Consider the following 20,802-nt stretch of genomic DNA (forward strand, 5'->3'; position numbering starts at 1 on the left):
AGACTCGTTTAGATGTGGTGTTAGGGGATATGGTGTAGGGGAGAACTTTGTAGAGTGGAGGTGATGGTTGGACTCGATGATCCCAAGGGTCTTTTCCAACCTAAATGATTCTATGATTCTACGAGGTCTCACAAGCGAATGACAGGAGCATGGGAAGAGCATTGACCAGGTAAACTAAGAGAATCAAGCTGGTTTTCACCTCATTGAAGGAAGCGAGCAGCCCTGAGGTCTGGCTGGAGAGGCCATATCGTCTCTCGATGGTTGAGATGGAGCTCTTCAGATAGCCAGAGACCAGGAGCTGGGAGAGCTGCAGGAGACCATGGCAGAAAACGAAGAACTGCCAACACAAAAAGAGAGCATCCAACATGATAACTGCGAGCTGCAACATAACAAACAGCATCTCCTACACAAAGGCACGATTATTGAACATGAACCTTTGACCCTGAGCCTTTGAAATATTACCCTCGCTCCTGCCGTCAGTGGTTGTCTAAAATTAGGTCCGGGCCATTAAACAGTCCTCTGCTAAAAATGACAATAGGTTTAGTATTTCCAAGGAGAGAGTAGTTTCTTCAGCTGAAAGTGGCTTTGGACAAACAGATCATTTCATTTGGGACGCTGCTAGTTTGGGTTGGCCTGGACCCCCTGAGATCCAGCAGCAGAAGTGGGAGGTTGCACAACCTTCCCACTACCGACCGGCTTGTGGCAGGCAGCCATCCCCAGTGCTGTCAGGAGCGCTTCTGGGACAGGAACGAGCCCTTCCAAATGCAGCAACAAGCAGCTTCTTTAGAGAAAGTCAGGAGAAGGTCAGGGAGAATAATTCAGACTTTCCATTTTCCTTTCCTTCTTGCGAAGTCCTGGATGTAAAGAACATATCTCCATTGAGAAAATGTGATCGTTCTTTCCCACTTCCAGAAGGAAACCTTGTCAAAGACCATCGTCTCCCGGAAAATCATCTGACCTCAACTCCTCCAGAGCTTGGGACGTACTGGTGTTTGGCTGCCTGGGGGAACACATGGCTCGAGCTGCCCCACCATTACTGAAAGCACCATCCATCTTCCTGCTCCTCACCCAGAAGAATTTCACGAGTGCTGAATGAACTGTCCCAGGAGGGATGGACACCACCACCCCTCCATCCACAGCTCTGCAAAGTACTCAGCAAAGGAAAGGAGCTGGCAAGCCACCTCCTTCCCAGCTGCCACGTGGCTCTCCACAGGCATCCTTCCAGTCCCCGCATTAGTTAAAATAAACTAACCAACCCAAACAGTCGCATGCCCTGAGGAGACGGACCACTCATCTCTCTGCAGGACAGGCTGACTATCACTAGGTCCTTGCAGAGCTGCTGCCCTCGGCCTTGGATGCTGCCCAAAACTGTTGGCAGCTCTTTTCCCAGTTGCTGGCCAGAGCTGGGCATTGCTCCGGCTCTGCGTGTTTTGCAGCCAGCTCCCACCAGGCAGGAGTCTCGGCCAGCGGAAATGCTCAGCTTGGCCTGGGGTTCTGCTGTGTCTTGTTCTGATCCAAGGCTGAAGAGGGGTCCCTGCCAAACTGGACTGCTCTGCAAGCAGAGGGGCTATTTACAGCACAAAAAGGGAAAAAAGAGGGTGGTCAAGCCTCCTCGACTCCCTGAGAGCTGGAGCATCAGGGTATGGGTACCACCACCAAAAGTGATGCGTTGCCATCATGCAAAGCAGAAGGTAATCCAGGACCTTCCCCCTTTCAGGCTCGTGTCACCACTGAGGCGTGCAGCATGTTTGGACTAGGAAAATGTCACCCAGCCAAAGGAAAGCTTTCCCAGAATCAGCTTTGCTAGAACTTCTACGCTCCTGCACGACATGCTGGCTATGTCGGGACACCGTTTCCTGAATACAATGAGTTCAGCTGGAAAGGTTGAGGCCAGATTCATTTTTTCCAGGCATCCATAACACAGAGCCCAATGGGTATCCAAATCTTGGACATTCACAGTGTGTTGGTTTACATCAGCTCAGCAATCGCCCACCACTGCCCCACGTCCTCCTCGGCACAGGAGGTCAAAATGGGTTGGGAATCTGGTATTTTATTCTCCCCTATCTGGGCAGAAAAAAGAGATGGCCTGGCAAAGGACTTGCAGTGGCTTGGTGTCAGCACCGGGCAAGGACCCCGGTTCTTCTGGTTCCTGGGGCTGCTTGTTGTTAGCCATCGGATCACAGTTCGGCTGGTGATCTGCCAGGAAAAGAAGGAAAGGCCTCACGGACTTTAGATCTGCTGGAGAGATAAATGACCCTGTTTGTCTCTGGCTGCACACATGACGCTGCATTTCATCCTGCAGCAAAAATCGCTTGTTTACATTTCTGTATCTGATCTTCAACTTGTGCGGTCTGGAAAGATGCTCTTCGCGCCTGGAAGAGCGCGAACTTTACTGACATCAGTGTGACCCTCGTAAACAGAGGGAGAGATTTCCCTGAGGACCAACTGCTGCAGAGCAAAAACTCAGCTCTGCTCGAGAGGCAAAGGGCTTAAATGCCTATAATATCTACGCCAGAGGTCATATGGACACACACACCCCAATATGCACTTCTGCTGCCCCAGGAGATCTCAGCAGGGCTAACCCTACAGATAAAGCCTGCTTTCATCTAAATCCTTCCCTGCCAGCAGAGCCAGCTTCTTCGTACTCCCAGTAAAAGGAGGGAGAAGCAGCAGACTGCAGTGTTGTTAAGCGTGAAGGCAACACACTAAAAATCAAATTATTCCTGCTTATCAGCTCCCAGGAAACAGACGTCCCAACCTTGAGCATCCCTTTCCACCCTTTCAAAGTACAGGCTCTATTTACAAGCCTAACGTGGGCTTGAAAGAGGGGTGTGACACCAAGAACCATGATTCAGGTCTCCTCCTGCAAGCCTAGTTTTAGTTGAGTCCCAAAGGTTGAGTCCATACTTGTAAATGAAACAGGCTGGGGGCCCACTTTGATGCCAATGTTAGTGGGGACAGAATAACCTGCATCCATCCTACCAAACTCACTGAGCCTTCAAAATAGGGGGGCTTCACCCAAAATGCTTGCTGGGAATGGTCCATACCCATGGTCCCATGGCTGGGAAGGGTCCCATTTCCCATTTTTGGAGGGGAAAGCAGTAGTTGGCTCAGCGTCAAGCCATGGTGATAATTCAGAGGTACAGCCAGATGAGTTGTAGCACTGAAGTCTGTTCAGGGTCTCGGTACCCAAAAAGCTCCCTCCATCCCTGGCGTTAATATGTCCAGCCATGCTCTTCCAGCCTGTGCTGGGGTGAGGGTGCAGGGCAAGCTCCATCCTGTCTTTGGGATGTGCCAAGGAATGTAGCTGCACCGCCATGCCCACCATAAAAGAGGGGTCTGGTTTTCTCCCAGCAAGCTGCTGCTTGCAGCTCCGGTCATCCAGACAAAAACCCTACACTGGGAGAAGGATACAGTGCTTTCTGCAGCCCTCAGAACAACCACCACATGTCTCCCCCCCAAGTCTGCTTGGGTTTGGGGGATGCCCTCCATGCCACAGCCTGGAGGGCAGGGCTTCCAGGGGATGAAGATCCAGACCTGGAGTGAAGAGAGCTCCTTCACTGAAATCCGTGGTGCACATTTATAGGCTTCTCTTTCTCTTTTCTGCAAGAGAGAAGCCATACTGCAAGTCCTGGGGAACACGGCTAAAGCTTGTCATTGGTGGCAGGACATCACAAGGGGATTGCAGCAGCTTAAGGAAACTGGAGGTGGAGGACGGGGGTCCTGGGTGATGCCGGGAGCTGGGGGGGTGGGTAAAGACAGCCCAGCAAGAGCCCTCAGGTATGCACCCTGTCCCACCGAGGCAGCAGGGGCAATGGAAGAGCCGCAAAGGCATCCGACCACAGTGCAAACAGCAGGATGAAGCGAAGGGAAGGAAATCCCCACGGGCTGCCCGGCAGAGCTTCCTAAGATCAAGCTATCGATAGCAGTTTTTAATTAAACATTTGAAGCTCTTTTCCTCAACGTGTGCCTTTTTAAAAGAAAAAGACTGCTAACAACCAAACGTATTAGAGGGGCCAACATCTAATGCTTCTGCACTGCGTGTGTTGAAAGAGAAAAGACCAAGGATTTTATAAAAACCTGGGTGCCCAGATAGTAACCGTGCTAGTTACGGCAAAAAAGGTTTTAGACACAAGTCAGAATCCCAGAGCAACCAGGAAAATATTTAGAAATCAAGATGGAAATGGTTGAAAAGGAGGAAACAAACAGGGATTTGAAGACCATTGCCTGCATTGTCTCCAACTTCTGCAGCGATTCTGAGGAAATGTCACATAAAACCTCATCCTTTTGCAAGATCTGACAGATTTCCCATACTTCCCACTTCTCCATGATGGTGATTAACTTTCCTAAGGTAGCAAAGTGGGAGGTCTTGCAATTAAAGTTCTGCAAGGCCAAGCTTCCTTCTTGCCCCTCAGGGAGTCATTGCGGGCAACCACCCTAACCACGGGGCATTTTTAGGCTGGGGAATGTTTTAATGAGTGAGAAACAGAGAGCTGGTAATTGCTAGTGTGTGATTTCCAGTTTGCCCCACGGTAGCTGTGATGATAGTGGTGGGTGGTCGAGCCCCAGCAGTGTGTCTATCGCAGAGCTGCTCTGGGACCTCTCATGATATGTGGTGCAGGGCTGACCATGTGCAGACCTGGACGCCACCCTACTCCTTTCTCAGCTACATCTGGGAGATATCCCATGCCGCAGGGCAGGCAGATCCTCTGCACCATCCTTCTGTGCCATCTCGTTACTTTTCCCGAGGACTTGAGGCTGGGGTCCCTCCATACCTGGACTTGGGACTGGTGGGATCAGCCAACCTGGGTCTGCGAGGCTATTCCAGCAGTGGGAGAAGATTAGAAGGTGTCCTGGGTCTGAAGACACCAGCCTTTTCCCAAGACCAGGGCCCTGACAGCAAGTCACAGTCATAGAAAGACAGAAGCAGCCCCAGAACCGGGCGGTCACAGAAGCCACCCCAATCCCAGCTCTCTGGCACCTCTTTCCCATTGTGGGCCAAGCCACATTCACATCCTTTCCCTTCTACATCAGTAGAGTTAAAACAACTCAAAGAATCCAAACGAGTGCTTGCGTAGGCTGAGGAGGAAGGAAGGGAGAGTTTTTTTAATGGCTTTTTTTAAATAAACATCTGTGCAGCGTTATTACAAGAGCCTGCTCAGGCTCTGTGTTGGGATCACACCAAACATTGCACTACATCAGGGTCAGATAGTGCTTGGTACTGATGTACCCCTGCCAAAAACACCCACCTTGCAAAGCCAGGTGCAGAGCAACCTTCCTCCTCTGGAGCTGTGCCACGAATATTTCCCATCACCCGAGAGTGCCCAAGACATCTTCCCAGTGCCCCAGAGGTAAGAGCGGCACCCCCGCCAGGTCTTTGGTGAGGTGCCCTCACCCACAGGCAACAACATCCCAACACCTACATCTACACCCTCCACAACCAGCACCAGGATGAGCAAGTCTCCGCTCTACCACACGTTGAACAAGGATCTTCTCTGCAATCATGCACTCTCAGAGGAACTCGCTGCTTTTCTGCTTTTTTCTATATTTTGGAATATATTTTTGCAGGCTTTGCTCTACTAAGCCATGCATCGTGTCAGTGAGGTATTGCTGCTCCCACTCCGCACGTGTAAGAGAATGGAGAAATGTACTCAATCCTACGCAGCCATTAAATTGCAGAACTGGGGATTAAACACCAATATCTCCTCTTTCGGTGGTCTGGAAAAAAACTTCTTACAAAGCTTCCATTGTGTTCCTAGTGTTGGTCATGGAGTTTGGCAACAAATCCTCCATGTAAGGGCTCTGGAAGGCGCACACACAGTCTTGCCCCAATTGCCAGAGGGAAGTCCGTATCACGCTGTTTCCATGTGTTTAGGAGACTTTTGCTGCTATTTTAAGGAAGGGTTTTGTGCCTCAGCACATGATAAAATCCCATGTGCTGGGCTGTACTTACAGAGAGGAGAAAACAAGCCGGGGAGGAATCAGCTTGTTCCAGTTTTATCACAAGCAGTTGTGTGTAATCAGGCACAAGTCCCTACCACTGCCCAGAAGCCCTTGTAATAAAGGCTTGGGGCAGGGACAGCTCTTGAACTAAAGCACAGAGCAGAAAACACCAAAGCCTGAAGCTTGTATGTAGAGTGAATGTCCTCTGCCAGCTTCTCGACAGCTTTAGGAAGTGGGCACATGCACAACATCCCTTGAGGAGGGGTGTTGGGACCACAAATGTGGTCCCAATGAACCTGGAAGCCACCTCTAGGGCATGAAGGTCATTGTGTGTGTCCTCAAGGTGCAGGAAGGCAACAGGTAGGGTCTGGCAGGGGTGGGAAACATGTGGCCATGGGACCATGGCATCCTCCTGTGGCCATTCACCTTGCCATGCATGTCCCTACCAGGAGGGGTTTCACCAACCTCGCCTGATGCCTGAAAACATGTACACCTCAAACAACCCAGCAGTGAGCACATTAAGAACCCCAGTTTACAAATGTCCAACTGGCCTTTCAGATCTTCCAGATTTCCCAGTTTTATTGGCCAAAACCTCTTTATATTGACTACAATGGATCACACTATGGACTATGCTTTACCGCCCAGCAAGTCATTGCTCTTGGTCTGCTTCCTCTTCATCTGCAGGTGATCAGTTGCCATAACACTCATTTAGTCTTTCCAAAAAAATTTCTCCTTCTGTAGCAGTCTTCATCAGAGGTTCCCAAAATACTTCTCTGTGTCTTCGCATGAGCAGCTCTTCATCAGAACTGCTCTTCCCAAACCCGTGTGTCTGGCATGGGATGCAAAATGCTCCTTGAAAGCCAAGCCAAGACATTGAAATTTAATGGAAGCAGCAGCAGACCTGATTTAATCTGCTCTGATGGACTGGACAAATTCATGCCAGGTATCTTAAAGGCTCAAGGACCATCAGCCCTGGGAACATTCCTCCTAAGGACAGTTTTGAGTTATGCCTCTCAGTTGCATTTTGGCATGTGGCAATTAGTTTTTGTGACACGCTCTCTCTCCCTGGAGATATATATATAAAAATGTATAAAAATTGCAGTGCTGTGATTTTTGGTCCTTCAGCCACTTCAAACACATAAACCACATTGTGCAACCGTTTTGTGTTTCTGCAAGAACCATTCAGACCCTGGACTTGAAGTTATGTTTTCTGAGGAAGTCATTTAGAAACCGGACAGGGTGACCTAACTTCTTGAAAACAACAAAAAAAAAAAACCCAACAAAAAAAAAAACTGCCCAGAAAAAGAGATCTGGGCAAAACATCCTGTACTGAGTATAATAGTGTGCTTGGAGACATTGCATGGTCAGGTCAGCTCTGCCTTAGGGGTAAAAACAAGTCCTTCAGCAGTTTAATGGGAAACAGAATTGGAAGAGAGGATTTGCCCTCTTTGCTGTCAGGATAAGGCCTGGCAATCACTTCATCGAGGCTTTTCCCAGCCTTCTGTGATTGCAATCATCCCTGAAGCCTCCCATGATGCTCCTCTGACCTGGAGGGATCAGTCAGGGCTTCCCTCCTGAGCTCCAAGCAGAAACCCAGCAGTAGGGTGTCCATCATGAGAAGAACCAGTCTCCACCAAAATCCCGCTCAGGGTGAGCTCCAAAGACCCTCCAGAAAGCACTAGACCAGCATTCACGGGCAGTTTCAGAGCTGCCCATCACCCTGTCCAGGTCCGGCCTGAAATATTCTCCATGAAGAGTTCCTCTCCATCTAACTTCATGGATACCTTCACTCAGCAAAACAGACATTGATTCTGCTCACAGACCCGAGCTGACTTTGCATCTCAGTGGTTTTAGTCTTTGAAGTTTCAAAGCCCTTTAAAATATCTCTGCATGGAAAAATCAATGGGATTTTATTTTTAAAGATAATCTTGCTGTTATGTGAAAAAAAAAACAAAAACCCAAACAAAACCAGAGTTGAACGGACTGAAAAGAGGATGAGGGGAGAAACCTCAGGACTGTATGGCACCAAGCTCTCCCCTCTCCTGTGCCTCCAGCCGCTGTAGCTGTGGTAACCCTCTGCCTCAGTGACTTCTTCTGAGCTCAATTCCCCCCTGCCACAAGGGGTGAGGTGATTAAACTCACCAGCATTTGTGAAAAATAGCAGAAAACCCCAAAATCTTCCCCACAAAAATGACAGAGAAATCTTGAGCCTTGAAGACTGGCTGTCGTCTTTTGCTCTACAACCTAGTGAGACTCCCTAAGGACTCAGGTAATTGGCTTTCAACTACACCCAATATAGCATCGAATTGGTGACAACGCTGTCACTATCGAAAAGGTGCAGTTATTCAACGAAAGGAGAACGAACCAGCCCATGGTTCTGCAAAGAGCTCCTCAGACGCTCAGCTGGAGAGGACCTGGGGTTGCCCTGAGTCCAGCAGGACACGTACAGCATTGCATGGCTGTAAGACTTCGAAGAAGCAAGGTACATATGACTGGCTCTGGTTTGTGTTAAAATTAAATGAAGACAACAAAGAGAAGGAGGAATCTGATCTCTCAACTTACCAAGTCACTACCGACTCTCCTAAGTGAATGAAAGCATCATTTCCTGCACACGCTTGCAGCGACATGCTAAGAGAAGCTCATGTTGTGTGCGTATTGCATGTGTATGAAGAAAATCCCCAAACTTATGGCTGCATAACAAGGGAAAAAGCGTTTTCCATCTTCTTCTCCATTTATTCTCCCAGCAGTCTTTGATCTGCTCCCACATCGTACCACCTCTGGCTCCCCCAGTGCCTCAAGCTCCCTCTTCGCTGTAGCCCATTCCCACAGCAAACCACTCCATACCTGTCATCTCTGTGTGTTTAAACAAGAGCATCTTGAAAGCTGATGTTCACATGCCAAACTACATGCTCCGTTGAACATAGCAATCGCCCTCCAGCTAGACCAAGAGTCGGCTTACTTTTGGTTTCCTGCTTCCTTGCGATATGTGAGAAAAGAGCACAAAACTTCCAAAATGTCCTTTTTGTAGAAAAGAAGATGGAAATATTAACTTGTTCCTGATGCAAGCTGAGCACTCGCTTTTTCTGATATCACTGCGGTCGATGTTGATTATTATTTCCCCTTTGCAGATGCTCGTCTGGTCTAAATGTTTACACCTTTTCTTTTTTTCTTTTGAGTGTTGCTACACTTCTCCAATAGCAGACCACCAGTTGCTCAAGGGATGTGATCATACCATCATTGTAACATGGGATTTTTAAATATGCCACTGTCACTATACAAAGAGAAAAGGATTATCCACCACCTCCATAGCCAAGGATCATGGATCCTCCTCTGCAAACCACTGAGCAAGCAAACAAGGAGCTGAGGAACCCCTCTGGTGGTGACACAGCCATGGGTAGGAGGCAAGAGGCCATGAACATCTGCGGGCAAGCTCAAGGTCAATGTGCTAATCTCGCACAGGCAGCACTGGTCCCACCACCAGAAGATCTCAGCTTCTACTGCATACAGCCTCACACCCCTTCCCAGCTTTGAGAAGGGGAAAAAAAGGGACCTTCACACAGGGTTACCCATGGCTCAGCGGTTTGGGTGCTCCAGGACAAAGGGAACATGACTTCATGCCCATGTTGGTGAGTCGAGCTGGTCCTCTGGGCAGCCCTCTGGTCATGAGACTGCTGTGCAAAGTGACGACCATCTCCTGCCTCCTGTGGTTCCCACCACAACCAACTTTTGGGGCTTCTCCAAGGGGCTTAACAAAGCCCACTCCTCTGGCTGCCTGCCATGGACCTGTCAGAGGGTGGAGGAACCATCTCCCTGCATGACCCCAGACACCCAACAGCAAGACAAGGAGGAGCCGGGTGAACTTACATCAGGGTCAGGGGGCGTTACAGGATGTGTGGCCTAAATCATTGCTTAGGACATATGTTTTCAGTGAATAAATTCAATCAACGACAGGGTTTAAGCCAACTAGATGCCATTTCTTGCCTAAATGGGGACTAATACCCAAAGCTTTGCAGGCTGCTGCGTGCCAAGCTCCGAGCGTGAGCATCGAGTCCCCCTTTCCTCCATCTCTGCTGCCCCCGTTACACACATGCATTTATCATGGACATAATAAACAAATTATTTCCAGGAAGACTGAGGCTCATAGCTGCTTTAAGACCTGGGATTTGTTTCTCTTGAAGGTTTGCTCTGGGCTCTGGGAGTTTCACTGACAGAAGTTAAATACCTCAGAAGCTGAAAGTTAAACTTGCGTTGCAACATCCCCGTCCCGGCTGCACGTCCAATGGCATTTCTTCCGCGGGGAGCACCCCATCCATATCCAAATACATTTTGTAAACAGAAATGCTATCGATGCCTTCCGCAGAAATAGAAACTCCTCTTTACCAGGCCAGTAATCCAAGAGGGGGATTAGAGAAAGCCGGAGGTATTTACCTTGATACTGAGAAATGGGTTCCTGCAGAGCGTTTTCCGGGACCCATCCGGGTAGCTGCTCTTTGTCGCGGTACTCGTCATTCTGTCAGGTCTCCTTTATCCGCCTGCCAAAATAATAAATTCAGCACAAAGCTAAGTTGCTCTGCCTGAATTCGCCTTGCTCAGCACAGCAAAATCCTGTCGTGCTTTGCAAACACCCACACAGCAGGCGCAGGGTCGTCGTAAGCAATTATTAATTATTCCCGTTTTTCATTTTCTTTTAGCATTTCGCTTCTGCAAAGCAAAAAAGCAGCCTGCAAAACACTAACACGCTCATCACCAGGGCACCTGAGAGGTTAAAAATTATCAATCATTTCACTCCAAAGCAACAAAGCAGCGCTGAACCAGGATCTTGGTGTGCCTAAATCCCAGCCACACCAGAGCATAACTGGGGCTGGCGCTGTTTAACATAACCAAGGCCAATATTGTTTAAACATTATCTGAATGGGTACTGTTTAACGCCCTTATCAATGACCTGGGTGGTGATGGGGCAGCCAGTTGGCAGGAGATGCAAGACTGGGAGGCGGGACTGTCACAGCCGATGATCGTTGTGCTGCCCTCCGTAGGGACCCAAACAGGCTGGAGAACCTCATGAAGTTCAAGCAGGAGAAGTGCAAAGTCCTGCGGCTGGGGAGGAGCAACCCCAGTCACCAGCACTGGCTGGGGTCCAACCAGCTCCACAGAGAATGACCTTGGGTTGGACACGAGCCACCAACGCTCATGGCATGGCAAGCCAGCCAGGCTGCACTAAGAGGAGTGTTGACATGATCTCCAGAGTTCCCTTCCAACCTCAGCCATTCTGTGGTCCTGTAATAATAATTTCAATACCCCTAGGAGGAAGGAGGGCAATCTTTACTGTCCCAAACTGTGGGACTCTGATTGCTCTGATTAACTCCTTCATATCCTTGAACTACACAGGACATCTTGGCTTCTTTTTGTCTGGTATCAACCACACACCTAGATGGACCATCCCAATTAGTAAACAGGTTTCCAGATCCCCTAATCCCACCCTGAACCTCAGCCACAGGGAGCATCCTGGGGTCCTCACATGGTGCCTGGGGCAAGCTCTGCTCTCCACCATGCTGGTGTGAATCTCCTTGAGCCTTATTTCCTTCCCCTTCTTTCCTTCCTTGCAGCTCCACAAACCCCAGAGCACCTTCTCTGATTTGGTTAGATACAGCTGAGGCCAGGATCCAGCCTCCATGTCATATATTGCTCTATGTCAAGTTGTCTTAGCTTTCTAGGTATGTTTTTAATTACTCAGTGACACCAGAGTTGAAGGTCAATGCTATGGAGTTAGAAAAATACCCACAGCATTGAAGAGAAGGGAAAAGCGGTTGAGAGGAAAACCCAGCTGGGCATTAGCTCAGCTCTTGGTGCTGGAGCAGCCTTGGGCCAAATGTGAGGGATCTGCTCAGACATGAAGAACCCACAAAGGCGAGGCCAAACTCACCAGCTGCAGCTGAGGTCCCATTTACTGCTAAATGTCCTTATGGGATGCAACTGGTTTCAGCTCCCCATCACACAAGGCTGATGGTTGCAAGAGGGCAAGACGTACAGAAGAGTGCACACGAGATCAAGCAGCTTTGGAGATGCTGGCTGGCCAAATGGCCTTCCCAAGAGCAGGCTATAGACAACCAAAGCTCTGCCTAAATGAGGGTGGGTTTTGGGGACTGTGGGCTTGAAGCAGGAGGCACAGACAGCTCCTGCCTGCGGGAGAGGATCATAGAATCAGAGAATTGTCCAGGTTGGAAGAGACCTTTCAGATCATCGAGTCCAACCATCAACCTAAGACTGCCAAGACCACCCATGTCCCTCAGCACCACGTCTGCCCAGCTTTTAAATACCTCCAGGGATGGTGACTCCACCACTGCCCTGGGCAGCCTCTTCCAATGCTTGACAACCCTTTCAGGGAAGAAATTTCTCCTAATATCCATCCTAAACCTCCCCTGGTGAAACTTGAGGCCGTTTCCTCTTGTCCTATGGCCTGTTCCTTGGGAGAAGAGACTGACCCCCCCTGGCTACCCCCTCCTTTCAGGGAGTTGCAGAGAGCGAGAAGGTCTCCCCTCAGCCTCCTTTTCTTCAGGGTCCAGCAAATCCTTCTCCATCCCTCCATACGCTGGGTCTCTGATGGATTAAAGCCTTCCTTTCCTGCCTCTCATTTTCACCCATGGTGTTTTTTGAATCCTTCCACATGTGCTTTCTGCCTCTCAACCACCACCTAAATTTAACCGCACCAAGAAATGTAAATCTGTGGGAAGCCACCTTCCCCCTGCCTGCACCACTGACCTCCTTCCCTTTGGACCTGCTCTCCCTCCTCCCTTCTCACTGGCTACATCTGCGGAATGAATGATGTGCGGGAGGACGATGTCTTTGTTGTGTTTTTAGTGCCCAGGCATCCTGCTCAGGAAGCTGTATTGTTTGGAGGCACGTTAAACCCATTAGGCTTTAGCTTGTTGTTCAGTACACTCTAATAGATGTTTCCATCTCAGCGGCATCTGCGAGCTCTGCAGCAAATGGGGTGAAAGGCTTTCCATCATTATTTCACCTAATTCTATTTTCCCCACAACGAGAGGCAAAGGAGCAAGTACCGTAGCCTCAAACAAATTAACAAATGTACAGGTTGATGTAAATTCTGGCAAGAGGATACTGTCTTAACTGCGGCGTTTATACAACCCTTAAATGCCCTGCACTGGAGAGGTAAATTCAATGGGAGGATCTGCATGTGGCTGAGTTACGAGCTCCAGCGCGTTCTCTGCAAAAACCAATTGCTGCCCTCAGCCCCATTTCAACACAAGGAGATATTGCTACAACAAAATACAGGATGGGATCAATAAAGTATATTTGACCATAAATTAAAGCCTCCATGAAAAGCTCCCCTGAACCTCTGGAGGGTTAAGCAGCGCCGGAGCAAAAGCACCTGCCTGTCTCCAGACCACGGCGTCCAATATCTCCTGTCTCTGGGAGCAGCCCTGTGATGAATTATTTGCAGCTACTGACTTTGCTGCTGGAGCCTCTTGAAAGCTCAGGGGCTCCACCGGGAAAAGAGGAAGGGTGCCAGGGTAGAGAGGGAGGAAAGCAAAAGGAGTCTGAGCCCAGATTTGCAGGGATGGGCACGTTCACGGAGCTTTAATGCCCTTCTTTCCCTGGTTAACTCTATTAATGTCTTTCCTGGCCCTTCTCACCAAAGATATGCTCAAGCAGACCTGCAAACAGCAAGTCCTGTGTTCTCTAGGAGTATTTTGGTCTCCCTGCCCATCCTTTCCAGCCCCTCCTTTAAATGTGTTCATCCTTTAACCCTTCAGGGTGTCCAGGAGCCTCCTACACCTGGAATTAGTCCAACCTCTTCCCTAATGAGTTTTCATAGACTTCTTGTACAAAAAAATAGTAGAAAGCACTGGTAGGAATGTTTTTGCTAATCCCTGCCCAAGCAGGGTGTAAAAGTCCCTCACACTTCACCGTGCACCATAATGACCCCAAATTTCCCACACCGCCACAGAGGAACTCAGTTCCTCTTTCTCCTGGGGAGTCCCCTGCGTGAAGGAGAACCTGCATCGTCTCTCAGCAGCTGATGGCCAAGGTTGAGTCCCCAGCATAATAAGGACATGGAGCTGTTCGAGCGGGGCCAGAGGAAGCCTCGGAGATGATCCAAGGGCTGGAGCCCCTCTGCTGGGAGGACAGGCTGAGAGAGTTGGGGGGGTTCAGCCTGGAGAAGAGAAGGCTCTGGGGAGACCTTGGAGCCCCTTCCAGTCCCTCAAGGGGCTCCAGGAAAGCTGGGGAGGGACTCTGGATGAGGGAGGGGAGCCATGGGATGAGGGGGAAGGGGTTTCCACTGCAAGAGGGGAGATTGAGCTGAGATCTCGGGCAGAAATTCTTGGCTGTGAGGGCAGTGAGCCCCTGGCCCAGGTTGCCCAGAGAAGCTGTGGCTGCCCCATCCCTGGAGGGGTTCAAGGCCAGGTTGGCCGGTGCTTGGAGCAAGCTGGGCTGGTGGGAGGTGTCCCTGCCCAGGGCAGGGGGGTGGCACTGGGTGGCCTTTAAGGTCCCATCCAACATATACCATTCTATGATTCTATGATTCACGGCCAAGCCTGACTCCATCCTGCCATGCGCACCTTCATCTCACCTTCAGCAAGGTTTCCTACTTCCATTTCACACCTGAGAGCATGCACTGCCTTCGAAAGAGGGAGGATGGGTGAGCCACGGAGACACCCAAGGGGATACACTCAGCAGAGATCTGAAATGCTGCAAAGGTTGCCAGCAGTTAAAAATGATAGTAACCTATTGCATTCAGATACCGTTGAACCACAATGCTGCTTTAAGAAGAAAATGAAACAGAAAAGTACTTTGATCCAGCAGAAGGGGCAATGACCAGTGCAAATAGAAAGGCAGATAAGACTTAATTGATAAAAATCAAATTGCATGAAGACAGCAACGTGCCAAGGTCAGTCTGGTTCTTGTTTCCTTCAACTGGGTCAAGCCCAGCCGTGGCAGCACACTCCAGGGATGGCACTTGCTTGGGGATAGCCATGTTTTTCTCCTAGGGAATGGACATCTATAGATGGAAAGAAGGATTATTTTCAATTAATGCAATTTCTCCTAGGTAAGGCCAAGAGGTCTCACCAAATCTGCTGCTCTGGAGGAATGAGGCAGAGCTGGTGCTGCAGGATTAGTGCTGAGGCTGGGTACGGCAGGGGAAGGAGGCAGAAGGGAGCGATGAGATAGCAAATCCCAGAAGATACACCTGCATCAGGGTAAGGAGAGAAGAGAGCAAAAAAGACCAAATCCCAAGGTGATTGGTGTGAGGGGGGATGTGCCCGGGTCAGGTCTGCAGCCCTGGGGTCCCTGGTGGCCCAAAGACCCTCCAGCATCCCAGGAAGAGGATGTACGGTGGGGATCACTATTGCTCCAAGCATCCCCGCGCGTCCACGGTGGCACCCACAGAGAATGCAGGGGCCATGCCAGGGCCACAGGAAAAGGGGAGAAATAGTCAACCCCGAAGTGCCACCCCTTGATTTTGGAGAGCCTGACCCACTCCCAGACCAGGACCTGCACCCGCATCCTGACCTCAACTCCGGAGCAAGCTTCTTCCCACCTTTGTGCCTCAGTTTCCCCAAGAACAAGCCAGGGAAGAGACACCACCTGCCCCTATAAAGTCGTTGGGGAGCAGCAGATAAGCTGGGACAGGCAAATGCTGGGGGTTGCATCAGCGGGGGTGGACTTAGCACAGCGGATGCCATTCCCTGGACATGCTGTGGAGGAAAGGGAGCTGCAAAGAGCCTTGTTTACTCCTTCCTGCAACTTCTGCAGGCTGCACTCAGCTGTGCCTGAGAAGGAACTTTGTCCTAGACAATAAAGCACGAGCTGAGATGCTGCTGCAAGAGCTGGGACTCCAGCTAGGGAATGCTGTCTAGACGGTTGGGGTGGTTGAAGAACCAGGCTGTGGCCATGGGCAAGTCCCTGCCTGCAGGACTGAGGGCAGAGGATGGTCCGAGCTGCCTTCAGACCCAAGGGCAGCCCAGCAGCAACCCTTCTCCTTCCTGAGTCCCCTCCAGCCATCCCAAAAACACGGGTTCTGCATGTTGGTCTATTGGCGACGGTAATCACGAACTCATAGAATGGTTTGGGTTGGAAGGGACCTTTAAAGGCCATCTAGTCCATCTTCCCCTGCCATGACATCTTCAACTAGATCAGGTTGCTCAGAGCCCCGTCCAATCCGACCGTGATGGGACATTTCTGCAAAGCTGGAGTAGATGCCACCGCCTGGCTTCAGTCCTCTGCTCCTGGTGAGACACTAAGCAGGACAACATGGCCGCTGGAAGCCTGCTTGGTGAGCTGGTGGCCTCTTGCTGACCAAAGGCGATGAGCTTATCCCATGCATGGATGGGAAGGGATGTCTGAGAAACACAGCGGTGGGGCAAGTAGTGGTGGCAAAGGCATGTTTCTCCCTGAACACCTGCTGATGGACATGCCTTAGGAGTGGGCTCTCCTCCTCCTGGGATGATCTTCACCATGGATGTCAAGCAGGCCAGTGTCTGCTCCCCACTACACTTTCACGCCTCGCTAGCGCACAGAGCAGCCCAGTTCTGCTCTGAGAAACCCCTCCGAGAACCTCCATCCAAACGCTTCACCGTTCGTCCTCCCTTCTTCCCCTCCTCGACTGCAGGGAGCGAAGCCCCACAGCGCAGCAGCGTTTCTGCACTGCTCTGTCACGCCCAGCCGTACCCACCAGCTCCGACACAGCTGTATTCCCTTACACACTTCATCAGAGGGGAGAGGTGTTACCCCAGCGAGGTACTTATGATGCCAGATGCTGCTCTGCTGGAGCCCTCAATGATGCATTTCACCTTTTGTCCCCCAAATCACAGGAGCGTGAAACTCATTTTCTAGGGAGACACAGCCACCGAGAGGCAGGGTGACAGGCAGAGGTGACAGGAGCACCACGAGCGGAGTCACTGACCCTGGCACAAAGCCCTTTAAAGCCAGCGCTGCACCTTGATGAAGCAGAAAATTGCTTCCTTATACGCCTGCAAGTAAACTCTTGAGCAAAATTGCTTCTCCCATAAAATCCAGAGGGACTTGCCGTGCTCAATGGCGGTGCTTAGGAGCCTGGTGAGGCGCGCGGGTGGCTGGGTTTCACCGAGGGTGGCCTCTGGGAGACAGTGTTTTCGGTGCAGGGGCCCAGTGGGGCGGCTCATGCAGCGGGACCCCAACCAGCAGCTACCCAGCACCCACGGAATTGACCCATAGACTCCCGGGAAGGTGACGGATGGGTGGTCGTTCAGAGAGCAAAGTTGCCTGTTGCTGGCGATCCATCGGTTGATATTATTCCTTCAGCTATGGATGAAGGATTTGTCCTCAGAGACCTTTTTTCTCCACGTTGCTGTCCTGGGGCACAGCATCCCTGGGGAAGGTGGAGCCTGGCACGACAAGCCCCGGGTGTTGTGGGGACAGGGAGCTGAGCCGGGACACACCAGCAGGTCAGTCCCGCACCAGATGATGCCATAAAATATTGCCATTAATTACAGCCTTGCTTGCCTGACCTCTCATCATCGCTCCCAGGAGACAGTGACAAAGCGACAAAATGGGGGGCAACAATCTGGGGAATAACCCCCCATCTGTACAGAGCTCGGCCAGATAATCCCATAAACCTTCGCAGCACAGATTAAGATCACAGAATCACAGAATCTTCATGGTTGGAAAGGACCCTTAAGATCATCGAGTCCAACCAAACAACCTACAATCTCTGCCACTAGAGCATGCCCTGAAGTGCCACATCTAGACGTTTCTTAAATGCCTCTAGGGGATGCTCCACACGTGCTCCCAAGATGTCCTTTCTTTGATGCCAGGGCAGCCAAAGTACCCCAAAACCTCCCAGTTTCTCTGGGACATGTGCAATGGTCCTGGCTGCGATGTCAGGGGACCAGGCTCGGTGGCACCAGAGTCCTGTCCCATTCCTGAGGACGTAAATCTATTACAAAGCCTTTATTAATAGCAGTGAAGCTCCCGTTAACTGAAGAAGGAAAAGCACGCGCTGGGCTCAGCAGAGCTTGAGTAAACAACAGCGAATGTAACACAGCAAATTAAATCCCAGCAGGGGAGACAAAATACCAGCAAATATCCTGTAATCTGTCTGCCTTCTACTGAATTTCTAGAGAATTTACATTCACCGGTGGTAAAACTGGGAGAGTGTCGGCGTGCGTATTGATGAGCGTGCCTGTGTTAAATGAGAAGCTGGCTTGGGAAATGTGGGTGCAAAGATGTTTTGTAATCCAATGTATACACATCGTTCCCTGCCTGGAAAAAGATTGAGGGATAAAATGGATGTGTAGATGCGCCCAAAAGCTGTTTCCATCTTGCACCAACTGGCAAAAAGAAAGTGAAAATGAGATCAGCCCAGCTCAGTGACTCTTTGTAATGAGAAACGTGTCAGGGATGACACATCCCAGAAACCTCACAAGAAGCTAAACAAAAGGAAATCTGTTACTGAGAAGTTAAAAGATGAGAAGGAAGAGAAAAATTGGTGTTGAAACCCATGAAATGTAACCATGGTCGATGAGGGAGAGGCACCAGCCCTGCTCCGGTGTGAAGCACGACCGGGTGCTCTCCGGAGATCCCTGCTGGCCCTGACCCCCACTGACCTGGGAAGGATGAAGTCCTCCTCCCCATTTGCGTGATGAGGTCTCACAGACCTCCTTGGTGTGCCCTGCCAGATGCCGGAGTCTTCTTGGAGGGGTCCTTACCTGCTGCAGCACTGCAAGATGCAGTGAAGGGGTTGCATGGGGACTGTCCCCATGCACTGGATGACCCTTGTGGTGGTGGTTGCCATTGTCATAGGAGCATAGAATCATAGAATCACAGAAGGGTTTGGGTGGGAAGTGACTTTTAAAGGCCATCTAGTCCAACCCCCTGCCCTGGGCAGGGACATCTCCCACTAGATCAGGTTGCTCCAAGCCCTGTCCAACCTGGCCTTGAACCCCTCCACGGATGGGGCAGCCACAGCTTCTCTGGGCAACCTGGGCCAGGGGCTCATCGCCCTCACAGCGAAAAAATCTAGGAAAAATTCTATCTGGTCTAAATCTATTATACCCAGTCTAAACCTTCCCTCTTTTAGTTTAAAGCCATTACCCCTCGTCCTATCACTACAGGCCCTGCTAAAAAGTCTGTCCCCATCACTCATCCTTGGGAAGAAGACAGCGTCCATTGCACGGGCTGGGGTGGCCTCGCCGGCAGGAGAGGAAAGCACCCAAGAGCAGAAGTGGCTCGGAGCACAGGGGGAAAGAATCGCAGAGGTTACAGGCGAGGGAGGTTTTGCAGCCAAGATCCCCCTCTCAGCCAGCTACAGCAGCATCAAGGCTGGGAATCATAAAATGACACGAATCATTCACCCGGTTTCATTTTCAAAGGCTGCCCAGGGCTTGGGAGCCATCGGTACCCCCAGAGACCCTCCCCGTCTTGCCGTCCTGCTGCTTCCTGAGCTCTTGTGGGATACATCCCGCTCCGTGCTAAAGCAGCGTCTCGTTACATCTCGGCGCGGCTCCTGCCCTTGGTTTCTCCCCGCGTGAACTCCGGGTTTGTTTGTGCTGGCTGTTGTGCTCTGGGTGAAAGCGGTTCAGCTCAAGGACACATGAGACGTTTGCCAGACAGGGAGCTGCCGGCTTTGCAAGTTTTACTCCTTCTCCCTAAGATTTCATGCAGTATTTTGAATAAAAAAGTTAGCCCTCTCCTCCGGACCATGCCAGATGCTGAGCGTACCCTTGTACGGGGGATGAACAGGTGTGGTGCGTACTACAAAAAGGCCATATCTTGTGTCCTCGGTGGGAATTTTCTATTTTAGCACCACCTCCTGTGTGTTTGGCAGGGAAATATTCCCTACTTCAAGCAGCTCGAAACCTCAGGATAGGAGTTAAAGTGATGAATTACGTACGAAAAGCCCTTTCCCCAGCAGGGACCGGCCTTTCCGTAGGCTGCAGACACGTGCTCAAGTCTATGAAGAACACAACTGCCAATAGAAGTCTGAAGGAAGGCGATCCCAAACCAGAGTTTTTCCTCATTTGGGGGTTTTATACACCGCAAATACCTTCCTGATAATTTTTTTCCTCCTTACTTTACTGATGCTTGGGCAGGAGTGAAAACTGAAAAAAGGATGGGCTTTTTGCTCCGTGTTTCCAAAGAGCTGTAAGACTTTGCAGGGGCGTTTGCTGGAGGAAAGGGGTGAAAGCAAGAAAAAGGCAGGGGGTAGAGGGGCTCCAGCGACCGACGGATGCAGACACACACCGATGAGAAAAACTGACTTTTCGAAGGGGAAGCTGTTGCAAAATGAAGAGCAGGAGACGCTGCAAAAGCCTTGTAAACGCAGCCTGAGCGAAAGCCCCAATAGCTCCCAGGAGCACAGTGTTCCTGCAGCAGTCCAGATGTTGCTTGCTATATATTTTCTACAACTTCTTTCAAAAAAAACACCCAAAACCCAATATTTTCCACCTGCACACACCGTCTGCCCAGAACCGTGGACATGATCCCCCACGCTGATGCTGAGCATTGCATGAGGAGCACCTACACACCAGTTCACTTGCTTCCTACACATTTATTTCCACGGGACATTCCAGGGCAGCTCTTTCCTCCCTCCAGATTAACCCGTAGATTAGCAATCAAGGCAACCCCAAATTTTGGGGAGAGACCAGTAAGTTTTACTTCACCGGGAGCTGGGAACGACGCCGGCCACCCGCACGCAAGAGAGATTGATGGAAGGGTAGGTGCAGAGAAACGCTGCCGCGATGGACGGGGAACTGAGAGTAGAGCCTAGGAGAAGTGAAAAACTTCCTGACCCAGCAAAAAGAGAGGCAGAGAGGAGCTGGTTACAAACACCCAGGGGGAAACACTGAGGGTAGAAGAGAG

At 50.5% G+C, this 20,802-nt stretch overlaps 1 protein-coding gene across 3 annotated transcripts in view; it reads right to left on the reverse strand.

The window, feature by feature from the left end:
* The window catches only part of SLCO2B1 (solute carrier organic anion transporter family member 2B1), a 62,566-nt gene that overhangs the window by 37,312 nt on the left and 4,452 nt on the right, over positions 1-20,802 (reverse strand). For 2 of the 3 annotated variants that reach the window (XM_054219379.1, XM_054219392.1), the window contains exons 2-3: positions 10,372-10,475; positions 200-337 (exon numbers count right to left, since the gene is read on the reverse strand). In XM_054219379.1, coding sequence (XP_054075354.1) covers positions 200-337; positions 10,372-10,452 — 219 coding nt within the window. In that variant the 5' untranslated portion in view covers positions 10,453-10,475. Of the gene's footprint in view, positions 1-199; positions 338-10,371; positions 10,476-10,572; positions 11,763-20,802 lie in introns of those variants that run through there. The other variant, XM_054219384.1, reaches the window with a different exon arrangement.

The sequence above is a fragment of the Rissa tridactyla genome, chromosome 1 (assembly GCF_028500815.1).
Source record: "Rissa tridactyla isolate bRisTri1 chromosome 1, bRisTri1.patW.cur.20221130, whole genome shotgun sequence".
Taxonomy (NCBI): Eukaryota; Metazoa; Chordata; class Aves; order Charadriiformes; family Laridae; genus Rissa; species Rissa tridactyla.